At 40.1% G+C, this 12,531-nt stretch overlaps 1 protein-coding gene across 1 annotated transcript in view; it reads left to right on the top strand.

Moving 5' to 3' along the window:
• ATP2B2 (ATPase plasma membrane Ca2+ transporting 2) overlaps positions 1–12,531 on the top strand; it is a 168,404-nt gene that overhangs the window by 51,183 nt on the left and 104,690 nt on the right. Inside the window, 1 exon segment of the mRNA XM_008506197.2 lies at positions 2,105–2,302. Within this exon segment, the coding sequence (XP_008504419.2) occupies positions 2,105–2,302 (198 nt within the window).

Genomic DNA, 12,531 nt, shown 5'->3' with positions numbered 1-12,531 from the left:
TCACCTGCTGGCCCTGACCCACCCCTGGGCACACATGGGGGTGGTTCAGGTATCTCTTCCTTCTGTTTCCCAATGTGCTTTTGAGGTTTTTTTCTGTTTCAGAGTTTCATGTTCTTGCTTGTAGATCCAAATCCTCACCACTGCCAATGCTGTCCTTGTACTTTCCCCTTGTGTATGAAGTCTCTGCAGTATTTGGAGTAGGATGGGTTTGGGGGCCTTGTGCAAATTTTGTGTGCCATTTTCAGTGCAAATCCATCCTTGTACTGAAGGGCTTTGCAGCCCTCTGTAAACAAATCAAAGTGGATTTGTGTGGTCTCTGCTAAAGGCTTTTCCTTGTGTCAGATCCCATCAGGGACCACTGACTCCCTCATCTCTCAGGCTGTCCTAACTCCTGTCATCTCCATTGATTCACAGAAGGGCACCTGGCCTGCAATCCATCCTTTATAGGGAACAGTGTTCCCCTCCCAGTGGCATCTGGGAGGTGCTGGAGGGGCAGGGAGGTGTGACATGCTCTTGGTTGAGTGATGGAGATGAACGTAGACACATTTCATAATAGCTGGAATCTGTCACAGTGTCACTGAGCACTAGGTACTGAAAATTAAATGAAGTGAGGTAATAATAACTACAGCATGCCTTTATCTGGGAGGGAAGGATAGTGTTTCTTAGAAGCTGAAGGTGAAATAAAAGTTTGATGAGTTAACCAAGAGCCAGAAGGTACACAACAGCTGTAATCAGATACCTGAAGGGAAAGGTGAGTCCACATCTTTGCCTGCACCGTGGCAGGATTGGGATGGTCAGAAAAGCTTCACTTTCATCAGGAGGAAAGTACCCTGGGGCCTGGTGCTTCCCCCCAAGAGGTGACTTTCTGGTGGGACACCCAGGCTCCTGGAACAGTTGCAGCAGTCTGAATGAGGGACTGGTCAGGCTGAGCACCCTTAGCACTTGAGGATCCTGCTTTGATTTGTTGGACACCTTGGTGCCATCAGTAGGACATCCCCTTCCTGCAGTACCCCCTGGCTTTGGTAACCTCTGGAGGAGGCAGGGGCTTAACTCTGAACTGTGTGAGGAGAGGACTCCTTACAGCAGAGGATCAAGCAGTTCCTTTTGCAGTCACCTTTGTGTTCCTCCAAGGTCAGCTCTTAATTCAAGTGTTTTTGTTGTGTCATGCTAGGGTGAATAACTTCCCTGCTCATCACACTCAAACCCCACAGGTTTGTAAGGGTATAACTAGGTGTATAAGCTGACAGGGAGTGTTACTTGGCAGATGTGTGTAAGCTCTTGTCTTACTGCTGTCCTTTATGGTATATGGGCACACTTATTCTACCCTTATACTTGCAATTTTTGTTTTGTTTTTTTTTTTACCCAAAAAGGGTGCTAGATATGCATCCACTGAAAAAACAAATGAACAAACAAACAAAAAGAGGGGGGGGGGGAAGCACCTAAAGGTGCAACCACACATTCTTAAATTGAAGCATGATGCAAAATCAAGTATTTTTTCTGTCTAAGGAACCATATAGTTTCCTTTTCAATTTCTTTGCATAAAACCTGTCACTTTGGCTGTCTCTTTTCTTGGCACGAGTTTGATATGGTTCATTGCAGAGGGGGGATGTGCAGCAGGAGAGACTGGTTGAAGTAGAACAAGAGAGGGTTTATTGATTTGTACCTTGAGATCATGGATCTGAGGTCAGAGCACAGATATGTCTGCTACATCTGTGATGTTACTGAAAGCTGCCAACAGCCATTCCAGTGTCACTCCAAATATAGTTTATTTGTGCTTTATGATCTATTTTCAGAAGTCACTGTGTATGTTATGTATATCCGAGTATACAGAGATCCTGTTAAATTAATTTAAAAACTATTTTCTGATTAAAACTGGCAGGAATTAGTATTAGAATCCATAAGGATTATATTCAGAAGGTAAGGACAAGTCACCTTACAAAAGCAAAATTTAAATGGAATATCTACCTATTTGTTAATATGCCAGAGGTGGTAGAGCTTGTAGCTGCTCTTGCAGAAATAATTAGTAAGAATGCCAGTACAAGTGAGTATTTTCTATTTCATTGCAATTTCCTATAATTTTATTTTTATTTTATTTTATTTACAGGATTAGCTGGCACTGCTGCAGACCTAGAAAAAAGAAAGCTTATTTTTGGAAAAAATTTTATACCTCCAAAGAAGCCAAAAACATTCATACAGCTAGTCTGGGAAGCGTTGCAGGACGTGACTCTTATAATCTTGGAAATTGCAGCCATCATATCTTTGGGGCTTTCATTTTACCAGCCACCTGGAGAAGGGAATGAAGGTAAAAACTTTTTATAGAAGTCATTTGTGTAAGTTTAAGTAAAACCAGTCTTGTACCTCAAATTGATTTTATCTCTACCTCCCAGAAGGTTGCTAACAGGAAATTTTCATGTGGTTTGTTCCCAGTACCATCACATGTGGTACTGACATATTTTGTGTTATGTTTGACATTTCCTTATGCAAATATCTGAACCTTGGGACATATGCTGAACGAGTTAAAGAAAAACTTATTTTTCTTATAAAATGGGTGTATTTTTATTTCTGTTTTCACCTGTGAGCTCATACTTGGTGTTTGTTTATTAACCTTAGCTGGTTGTTAACTGCATTGTAGAGGAGAAATACATAATTGCTTGTATAAATTGTCTCCTGTCTCCATGGACAAATCTTCAACTGGTTTATACTGGGTGGAGACTTGGGGAAATTCATGCATTTAAGTATTTTTAGTGCTCTATTTAGGACCAGTGAGCCTTGCTCAAAATGGAGTGTGAGAGGCCAGGTCGTGTTGCTTATATCCTGCAGAATCCCTCTGTGATTGCTGTGAAAAGTTCTCCCCCTTTGGAAAGTGCTCTTGAATTCACATGCTTAAAATATTTGTTCCTCTACAGAAATGCAAGATTTCCATTTCTGGCAACTGATCCAGATTTTTTTTTTTTTTTTTCCTCCCCTGTCCTCTCATAGACTTATAAAGCTGGGTAAAACATGCTGTGTGAAATGACGTGCATAGCTTGGCAAATGTCTGAAGAATGTCTTCCTCTAAATATAGCCTCGAAATGCCTTTTACATTCACTTCAGTTTCCTTTGGCTACTTTCCTTAAAGACCCTTCCTTTTCCATTCACAAGCAGAATAAGCACGTAGCTATGCAGAGCTCTTTATCAGAGTTATGATTCTTTAATCTTTTTATACATAATCAGGAATCTTTTGTTGCTTTCTCACTGCATTGTGAACACATGACTTTGCTTTGGATTTAGGAATGAAAAAATGTACAGAATTATTTGGGTTTTAACTGAAGGAAATATTATTTATTGTTATTTCCTCATAAATAGCTGGCCATAGCAGAATACCTTGGGGGCTTTGTGAACCACGGGCGGATGCTTTACAAAATTAGACTTTGGTTCTGCAGCTTTTTCATGAACATAAATGTGCAGACTGCCCTCTTATTTTTTAGTTGATTTGGTAGGGATAGATCTTGAAACCAGTATTTTTACTCCCCTTAAGAAGAGAGGAGATGTGTCATAATTTTGTTATTTTTAAAATTTCTTTAATTACTGTTCTTGTTCTTTTCATACAGCCTTAAAAATGTTTCTTTTCCCATGTGAAGGTATGACACATCTGAGATTCTGAGACACTCTGAAAAGCTCAGCAACACAGCCTGGGAAGAAGTGGTTGTGTTTTCCCACAACATGGTATTTTAAGCCAGGGTCACATTTTCATCCATGTTTTTAGAGTTGTTTTCAGGAAAGGTTTTGCCAGGTTTTATACTTTCTGAAAACATTGTAATAGTTCTTTGAGGTTTTTTTAAGTCTTCCTTGGAGCAGTTGTTTGAATGTGAGAGATTCTTTCTTTTTAAAATTAGCACCTTGTAAACTACTGCTAAGTACAGGTTATTGGTGTTGATTTTGAAGAATCCTAAAAAAAAAAAAAAAAAAAAGGGCTGTAGTCATACTTGGAATTGATGATTTTACATAACCTTTGGTAACCAATTGTGAAATGAAATTATATGTATATTAAAAAGTTGAGTGGAAGTCAAATGAAGTCTATGAGAAAACAAAATATTCTGTTTGGCTTAAGCCAGTTCATTGAACACTTCAATGTATTCCCTGAATGTGAACCTAGATTCAGAGCAAACATGGGCCAGTCTGAGGAGACTGTAGTTCTAGGAAAGGGCAACAACTTCTATTGTGAAATGCCTGTGAACTGTCTAAATCTCATATTCCTTCTGCACTGCTTTAGATGGGTCCATCTCTGCCTTGCTGTTGTCACAGAGAATATGGAAAAAATATCCTGTACTACAGTACCATCCTCCCAGCAGACTGCATGGTGCCTGGTGTTGAGGTGTGGGGTAACGCTGCCTATGGGATGTCCTAGGGTGTCCCTACCCACTGACTGGGCTGTGACAAATGCTCCTTTGGGAAGCCTGAAAACCTGTATTTTCATTTGCTGGCTCTTCCCAGAATGAAAACTACTCATTGAAATGTGCATTTATTTGCAAGCTTTATGTATTTGCTTGAAAAAAGTCTGTTTTCTTCTGAAAAGACAGCAAAAAACTAGGAAGGAGAACTGACATTCCTTGCTAACTGGATCAGCTTCCCCAGTTTCTCCACACCTACTTGAAATGTTTCTCAGGTTCTGGATGAAGTTAGAAGTGAACCTTGGTCCAGAGGCTGGCCAGCTAATGGTCAGCTTAGATGTTCTTTCTAGATGATGCATTCTTAATATTTGTAAAATTTTGTTGTTGTTGCTCTTTTTATTTCTTTTTTCCCTGGCTGTGAAGTCTGTTGTTTGATTTTGCTGGTTGATGATAATGTTGAAATACATTAATAATGTTTAATTATTAATACATTAATAATGTTGAAATACATGAAGCTTGTGGGAGTCAAGTTTGCTTACAGCTCAACAAGAAGTCTCCTTGTGTAACAGGACTCTACTTTTTTTGGTGTGTGGTAAATCATATGTGACAGCCTCCTCCTTTGAACTGGAATTTTTCTCCTTGCTTTCTTCAAACTGAAATTTGTTTTCATTTTGAGTATGAATCAACAAGACTGTTCTCCTTCCCATGCTGATTTGCCCAGCTGTCACTGCTAATTATCTGACCTCCTCAACTTGCTAGCATCTATTTCAGGGTTTAAAACATATGGAAATATAAATTCAGTACTGCTGCACTGTAAAAGACATAATGGTTTTTCCATTTTTATATTTCCTTTATGAGCAGACTGGTGTTGAGATTCTATAAGTGGGATGGCAGGGGAACAGCCAATTTCCACCCAGTGCCCCTGAGTTTTTCTTGACTTCAGAGAAGTTTGTACTGGAATTGGCCTCACGTTGCTCGGGGTGATTGTGCTGACTCTTTGGTCCCAGCTAGAAGTGCCTGTGATCATCCTGTGCTTCTTGATGCATTTAAGATTAGGCCAGGATGGAGAACAGAGCCTTTCTCTTGGAGACAGAAGCATGTGAAGTGGATGTTTCCACAGAAATAACTTTGCCAAAGGTAGAAGCATCAGCCTAATGCTTTTTTTTCCCCCTTTGGACAGAAAGACCTTGGTCTGTCTTGAGGAGCAACTTCAGTTGGGTCTTGTAGCTGAAGAAATAAAAGATGATGTGTTTGGGGAGATGCTAAAAAAGGGTTTGGACAAGAGCTGGGTGTCTTGTTTTCTCTTATTGTCACATACACAGAGAGCTGAGTAAGGGATGACAGTGCTGTAGAGCTGAGCCAGGGGTGTCCCTCAGCCCTGCAGCAGTTTTCTCATGCTGGACATTCTGATATTCAGCATGTAAAACAAAACCAAAAAAACCCAAAACAAACTAAATTTACATGAAATCTCAATTGAGAAAAGGATAATGGAAGTTCAGTTTCACAGAAATGTAGAACTGGCTGGTTTCCTTTCAGCATTTTTGGCTGACAAGAAACTTCCTCGGAGCCTTTCGTTTGCCTAGGGCTTGGGACGAAGTCAGAAAGCTGTGACCATCTCAGGGTGACAGCCTTTCTTTGGAGGAATAAGTGATAACATGAGAATAAGGGACTTTATGGCAGTGTCAGGGAAACACCACCTGATCTATTTCTTAAATTGAGTGTATTTATTCACTGCCTTTATATGTAATATATTTATACCTGCCTTTTAAATACACTAAACTTTTATCTGCCAATGACCTTATTAGTTAATATAAGTTAAGCTGAAATCATGGTGGTTTTTTTTCAAAGAAATGATATAACTCTTTTTGGACGCTTGAAACCTACTTGCATTTTTGAAGCTGTATCAGAATTAGCATTTAACTGGTTCCCACACTTTTAAGTGCAAAATATTTGCCTCTTGAGGCTTTTGAAGGAGGAATGCATGATAATACCCACACAGCCAAAAGATGTCAGAGTGCATTAATTTCTTCAGAAGCCTTGTCTGAGGGTATAGCCTAATGCATGTATATGGTAGGGCATTTTGCTGTTAGTTACAAGCTTGAAAATTCAGTTTCTAGATTATTATTATTTCCCATTTTAAGCTATGAATGTTGCTACATTGCCAGGTTTAGTCCTTTGTAGCATAACTGCATTTCTAAACATCTGTAAGATAGTTTGGTATTATCTTGATAAAAGTAAATAGCTGATTGTTTCCTGAGGTGCATTCAGTCTGTGCTGCTGGAAAGAGCTGACAGTTCTGAAGGATCAGTAGTGACATTGATCAACCAATCTTAACTGGAAGAGGCAGTGATCTGGGTTTGTTAGTACCCAAAGTTTTTGTTCTGCTTCAGTTCTTCATTTAAGATACAGGTGAATCTTGGAAAACATTTCATTTTCTGCTGGAATCACAAACTCAGATCTACAGGAATAACTACATAATTGTGTTGTTTTCTTGTACTCCTCCAAAAGCCACTTGAGTACAGAATTTTCATATTTCTTTGCAAGAGTGAAAGTTTCAAGAGTTTTGTTCTCAGAAGCTATGCAAAGTTGTTCCTATGATCTGCTTTGCATTCCTTTTTACCATCTGACAGGCCATTAGGAGCAATTGAGAACTTCTGCATAAATTATTGTCAGCCCCGTGGCAATTACTGCTCTCATTACTAATCCACACAGAATCCTTTTTCCACTCTTTCAAAAAAAGTGCAAAACTGCTGCTGCATTTTAGAAACTATATTTTGAGAGAAAATTCCTGCTGCAGATGTAGTCGTAACGAGAGTGATGATCATTGGGGTGAAACACAGGCAAGATAGAATTACTTTGATCCTCAGAACAAAGTATTTCTACATAAAATTCCTCCTTCTGTGCCCTGGGTTGATACAGATTCTGTTCCCTGAGAAAACAGAACAGTGAACCTGTGATATCCAAAGAGGATTTAATGATTATAAGGCATCCTGGCTTAATTTTTCTCATGTTAGTTCAGGAAAAAATTTGAAATGTTTGTCTTGGGTGAAATAATTTTTGTATATGGTTTGTAAAGAAACATCAAGTTTTATCCTCCAGGAACAGAAAGACTCCTAAGATCCAGTGCCTGGAATGTCATGTCAAACCATTGAATTGCTTGGGAAAATGAAGCATCCTTTGGGAAATAGAGCTTAGACTCAGAAACCCACCAGGGGAAGAAGAAATGGCAGTGCTTATCTCAGTCACTAATAGATCTCTGTCTCATTTGGGCTGTAAATCTGCAGGAATCTCCCACTTGGGTTTTGCTTTGGGGGGGTTTCTCTCTCCCCCCTTAGATCTCTGCGGTCAGTTCTGCAGTAGGAGCAGAATTCTTCAGACAATCTGCCCTGCAGCTCAGAGCAAATGAGCAGCACAGCCCAGGTACATCCCCCATCTAAATCCTGGTTAAAAATGTTCAAGTCTTCTGCTAACACCATCACCAGCAATTTCTGAGCCTTCTTGAAGCCTCCCCCTTGTTACTATCTCCAGGCCTTGTATCCCACACAGCCCTTGTTCACCTGTTGCAGAGAGCACTGGTGTCAACACCTGACAGTCAGTTACTGCTCACATCAATGGACCAAACCTGCTAACTTTCCTCCCCCGAATTCTGTTCCCTTCTGTAGATTACAGAGGTGGAGAAAAGCAGCATGAAGAAGATGCCTCAGCATCCCTGTGCTCAGTGTGAAGCTGCAGGCATGGTGTCTCTGTTCAGGTGTTACAGTTCTTTCCACTATTGGGGGAGGCAAAAAGGAAAAGTGGTTTTGGTTGCTGTGGCTTCTGCTAAAATTTCCAGGGCAAAATTCCATGTGAGAAAACAAGTTAAATGGTCAGGTTTATGGCTTATTACTGCTCAGCTGAGGTTTGGGTGAGTCAGCCTTCCCCTTACCCATGCAACAAGTTACTGAACAGGGGATAAGACAGAAACAGGGCATGGCCCCCCAAACTCTGGTTCTCTCATGCCCCTTGCTTTAGGGTGTTTGTGGCAGTGCTGTGCTGCTTGGGGCTGTGGATCTCTGATGAGTTCCTTTCCTCACTAGAGACTATTTCCTGGGGTTCCCCACTCAGTTGTTTCCTTGTTATTTCTCTATTGACCACGCTGGTCAATGGGGACGTGGAGGTTTAAATCTCAAAGGGGGACCCTGTAGCTGGAGAGAAGGTAGAGCTGCTCCACAGCTCCTGGGAGGGCAATTGCTGCTTGCAGAGTGTCCCTGTTGAGGCAGATTCTCTGTATATCCAGCAAATCTTTGGGTTTTTTGACAATTTCTTCACTTTATTGGGATGCAAGAGATGAGTTTCCTTGGAAGGAGAACCTTGTGCATCACTCTCTGGCTGAATGCTGGGTCTCACAGGAGGAGCTGGGCAGTCTCTGTAATGCAGGCAAGGTGGGGACAAAAAGGAAACAGACCCTCTTTGTGTTGCCATGCATAACTTTAAATTTGATAAAATTAATCTCTTTTTCTCAGTTTTGGATCTGTTTTCTGCCCTGTTTACCACTAGTTGTGAAAAACCTTACATGAATTTTAGTGTTTTAAGGAAGCTGATGGCTCTTGCTCCTTCAATATCCAATTTGTAACAATTTTCTTCCCACTCTCACAGAAGTGTTTTTCTTTTTTAGAGTTATTCCTACATTCTCTTTCCAGGTAGTGTAATGTCTCAGTAGACCAATCTGTTTTTCACTAGGGATTCAAGAAACCTTACACTTTTTTTCTGCTGAAATCATCTTATTCATAAATTGTATAAAGAGGCAACATTTATACAATTCAAGAACATACAAATATACAAAATGCCTGCTGGGAAAACCTGGAAATAGATTCTTATGTACGCAAACACATGGGGGGAGGAGAAACACACAGGTGTCATTTGGGCAGGAAGCAAATGTTGGCTCTAAAAGCAAGAGCAGGATTAGCTCTGCAGGAGCACTGCCACCTCCTCTGGCCTCACAAAGTGCACTTGGTGGTAGGGTTTCCTGCCAAATGTAAACATACTGTGTTTATGGGTTTTAACCTTTTGATATTGGTCATTTGTGTTACCTTAATAGTAGAAAGGAGCAGCAGCAAGTCTGTACATGGCTCAAGATTTTGTTTGAACAAGAAGCACTTATGTGTCCCCTTAAATGGCCCTGGGGTTAAGCAGTTGTTTCCAGAAAAAGGTAAGGAAAGCAACAGCACTAATTACTGAGGAACTTTAACCAAATTTAATTCAACTTATTTAGAAATAACCTAACGTAAATACTGGCATGACATTTTGAGCCATCCTCTGAAAAATGTCCTTCCTGGTGAGATGCAGTGAGTATAATTGAATATAAACTCAGTGTTTCACTGCAGCATTTACCTGTTCTGTACCCATACACTCCAGACCCAGGATCTCATTATACATTTTCCTTAGCATTTGGATTTGTAGGACTATTTATGTGGTTGATGAAACACATCCATTTTTTTTAAGTCTTTTGCCAGACTTCAACATCATGGAAGTCTAGCAGGGCCAATTTGAGATCCTAGGACACAGATTACCAGAGTGTTGCACATGTCTCAGTGTCTGTAAAAATCTGTCTCCCTGAATTTCATTAGAATTCACTTAATATATTTGATTAGTGAGTGTAAGAATCAGAAATGTCAAAAATGAGTCAACTGAACAAAGGTAATTCTCTGTTCTTTGTGGCAGTTTTAGATCTTTCTGGTTTTTGGCTTTTTTTTAAAAGCATTTTACATCTCATAACATAGATTGCATTAGAAATTCGTCAATTCAGGCAGCATAAATATCTAGTTTGTAAGACCAACATTAATGCTATTTTACAAACTTCCTAAAATCGTGGCAGTATATAATAATAAACTGTAAGTCCTTTGCCAGCTCTCCCAGTTATGAAGCCAACATTAGGATGAAAAACTGATTCCACAACATATGTGTGTGCTCTTTATATGCAAAAAAGTCATCAAGTAGTGCTCTTAGTACACTGAAAATCAACTGTTATCTTTACATCCTTTCCATAATGCAAAATGTATTGTAGGAAATGTGAAGCCTTATTTTAAAATAAAATGAGTTAAATGTCATTCCTTTTAATACTTGGCAATGATTTGAATCTTAACTTCCCATGAATCTTCCCTTAATTTGAATCTTGACACCCTGCTTCACGCAGGTCGGTAAGAAACCAACTCAACCCAACCCAACCCAACCCAACCCAGCAGCCCTGACCAGTCTTAAAATATTTTCAGAATTTTGATGCAGATGCTGAAAACAGCAATAATTGGCAAACATCTTCAAATCTCCTGTGTGCTGCAAAAGGTCAAGGGAACAGCTGAACTGTCTTGTAATCCTCACTGTCAGTGTCAACTAATCACCCCTTGGCACGACAGGGAAATGTAGCTGCAGCTTCCCTTTATCTGTGCTATTTGCAGGCTCTAAGAGCTGATTTGAATTTTGCAGGACTGTCAACCAGGATGACAAAACCTGGTACCACACCAGGCACTGTTTCAGAGGATTTTGCTTCTAACAGAATTTCACTTTAGCCCTCAATTAGAAGAGGTTTGGAATTCCACGCACACCCCCAGCTGTCTCGGGGCGCTTTGAAATGACTTTGTTTTGACTGTGAAAACCTCTATAAAGTGTGTGTATTATTCTGTAAGTCTCTAAAGAGCATGTTACATAAGGCTCTGCTGGCATAGGGAATCAATGATAAAAACAGGTCGTCTAAAAGAGGGTATAAGGACCCTAAAAGCTGATATTTCCTAACAGGAATCCTTTATCTGCTGAACAAATAACACCCATCCAGCTGTCACGGCACGAGGGGTGCTTAGCATCCTCTCTGAGGAGGAAAAATTGCAAGAGATGCTAAAACAATGGAAATGCAGCAATTAGAAAAGAAAATTTTTATGTAAAATAGTTCAATCTCAAAGTATAGATGAAGTCCTCAGTTGGGAAGGCTTTGAGGTTGCTGTGTTGAAGGGTGATGTTGCACAAACTCAAACGCTCCTATGTCCTCATAAAAATGAAGCCATGAGATTCCCAAAGGATTTTTAAAACCAGTCTTAGCCACCTGAAAGCACAAGACATGAAGCAGTTGGTATCCTAGAAAATAGGAGGAAAAAAATAGAAGAAATGGAAGTATTTTCCCTCTTAAAAACAGCTTGTTCTGCCAGAATCCCACCATTTAACCTCCTTCCTCCCAAAGGATGGGATGAGGTGAAGCAACATATGGCTTCTAGTGACAGCAGCCCAATCTGTTTTGTAAAATAAATGAAGTTCTTTTAAGAATTGACTTCAGAAAGTATATCACTCTTTAGTTCCTGCCCTAAATCATACTTCAATAAAAGGACTAAAAATACAAGAGCAAGTAACAGAACAGATTGGAGTGTCCAGCTGTTACAGGTCCTCACCTGAGGACTGTCCCCTCCACCTGCGCAGGAGCAGGCCAGTGACCAGACAAGAGGGAACAGCCCTTGCTGGCCTGGCTTTCACCCTCTGCAGAGCAGAGCTGTGTTTGCTCTGAGCTCCCTGGCACTCCCAGTTTTCAGCCCCTGCTGCTCAGCTGGTTGCTGGGTCTATACCTGAGGTCTTGTCCCTTGGTGACACCATCCAAGGGCAAACAAGAGGCAAAATAAGAGAAAACCTACTTGAAGGGGTCGTGGAGGCCATTCAGTCTTTCCCTCTCCTCAAAAGCCCTATCACCAGTACTTAAGCCATTCTTGACAGCAATTTATCATACTTATTTCTAAAAGGTTCTGCTGATGGAAATTGTGTCTTTCCTGTATTATTTGTCTGAAGTGTCTATGCAGAGAGACAGCTATTCCTGATACATATCCTGAATGTCTCTTGGAAGAATTTAAATACATCAATTCCTTGTTATATTTTTACATGACTGTGAAGACCAATTTGTCATTGTATTTGCAGCTATATTCTCTCTACTTGAGGACAACTTGATGGTAAAGACAGTCGTATTGCTGCTTCTGGTAACTTACCCTGCTTTTTCAATAGAAATTTAAAATCTGCACAAGGTTTCAGTAATGCAGAGGAGTGCAAGTACTGCACTGACCCTGAGGAAGTGAGTCAAAATATTACCTTAAATGATTTACCTGATGTATTTAAAAAAACAAAAAAATCAAAATTTTCCCAAGCCAATGAAAAGCCA

Source organism: Calypte anna, chromosome 12, assembly GCF_003957555.1.
Source record: "Calypte anna isolate BGI_N300 chromosome 12, bCalAnn1_v1.p, whole genome shotgun sequence".
NCBI classification, from domain to species: domain Eukaryota; kingdom Metazoa; phylum Chordata; class Aves; order Apodiformes; family Trochilidae; genus Calypte; species Calypte anna.
The sequence above is the reverse complement of the archived record's forward strand: the minus strand, read 5'-3'. Positions and strand labels throughout refer to the sequence as shown.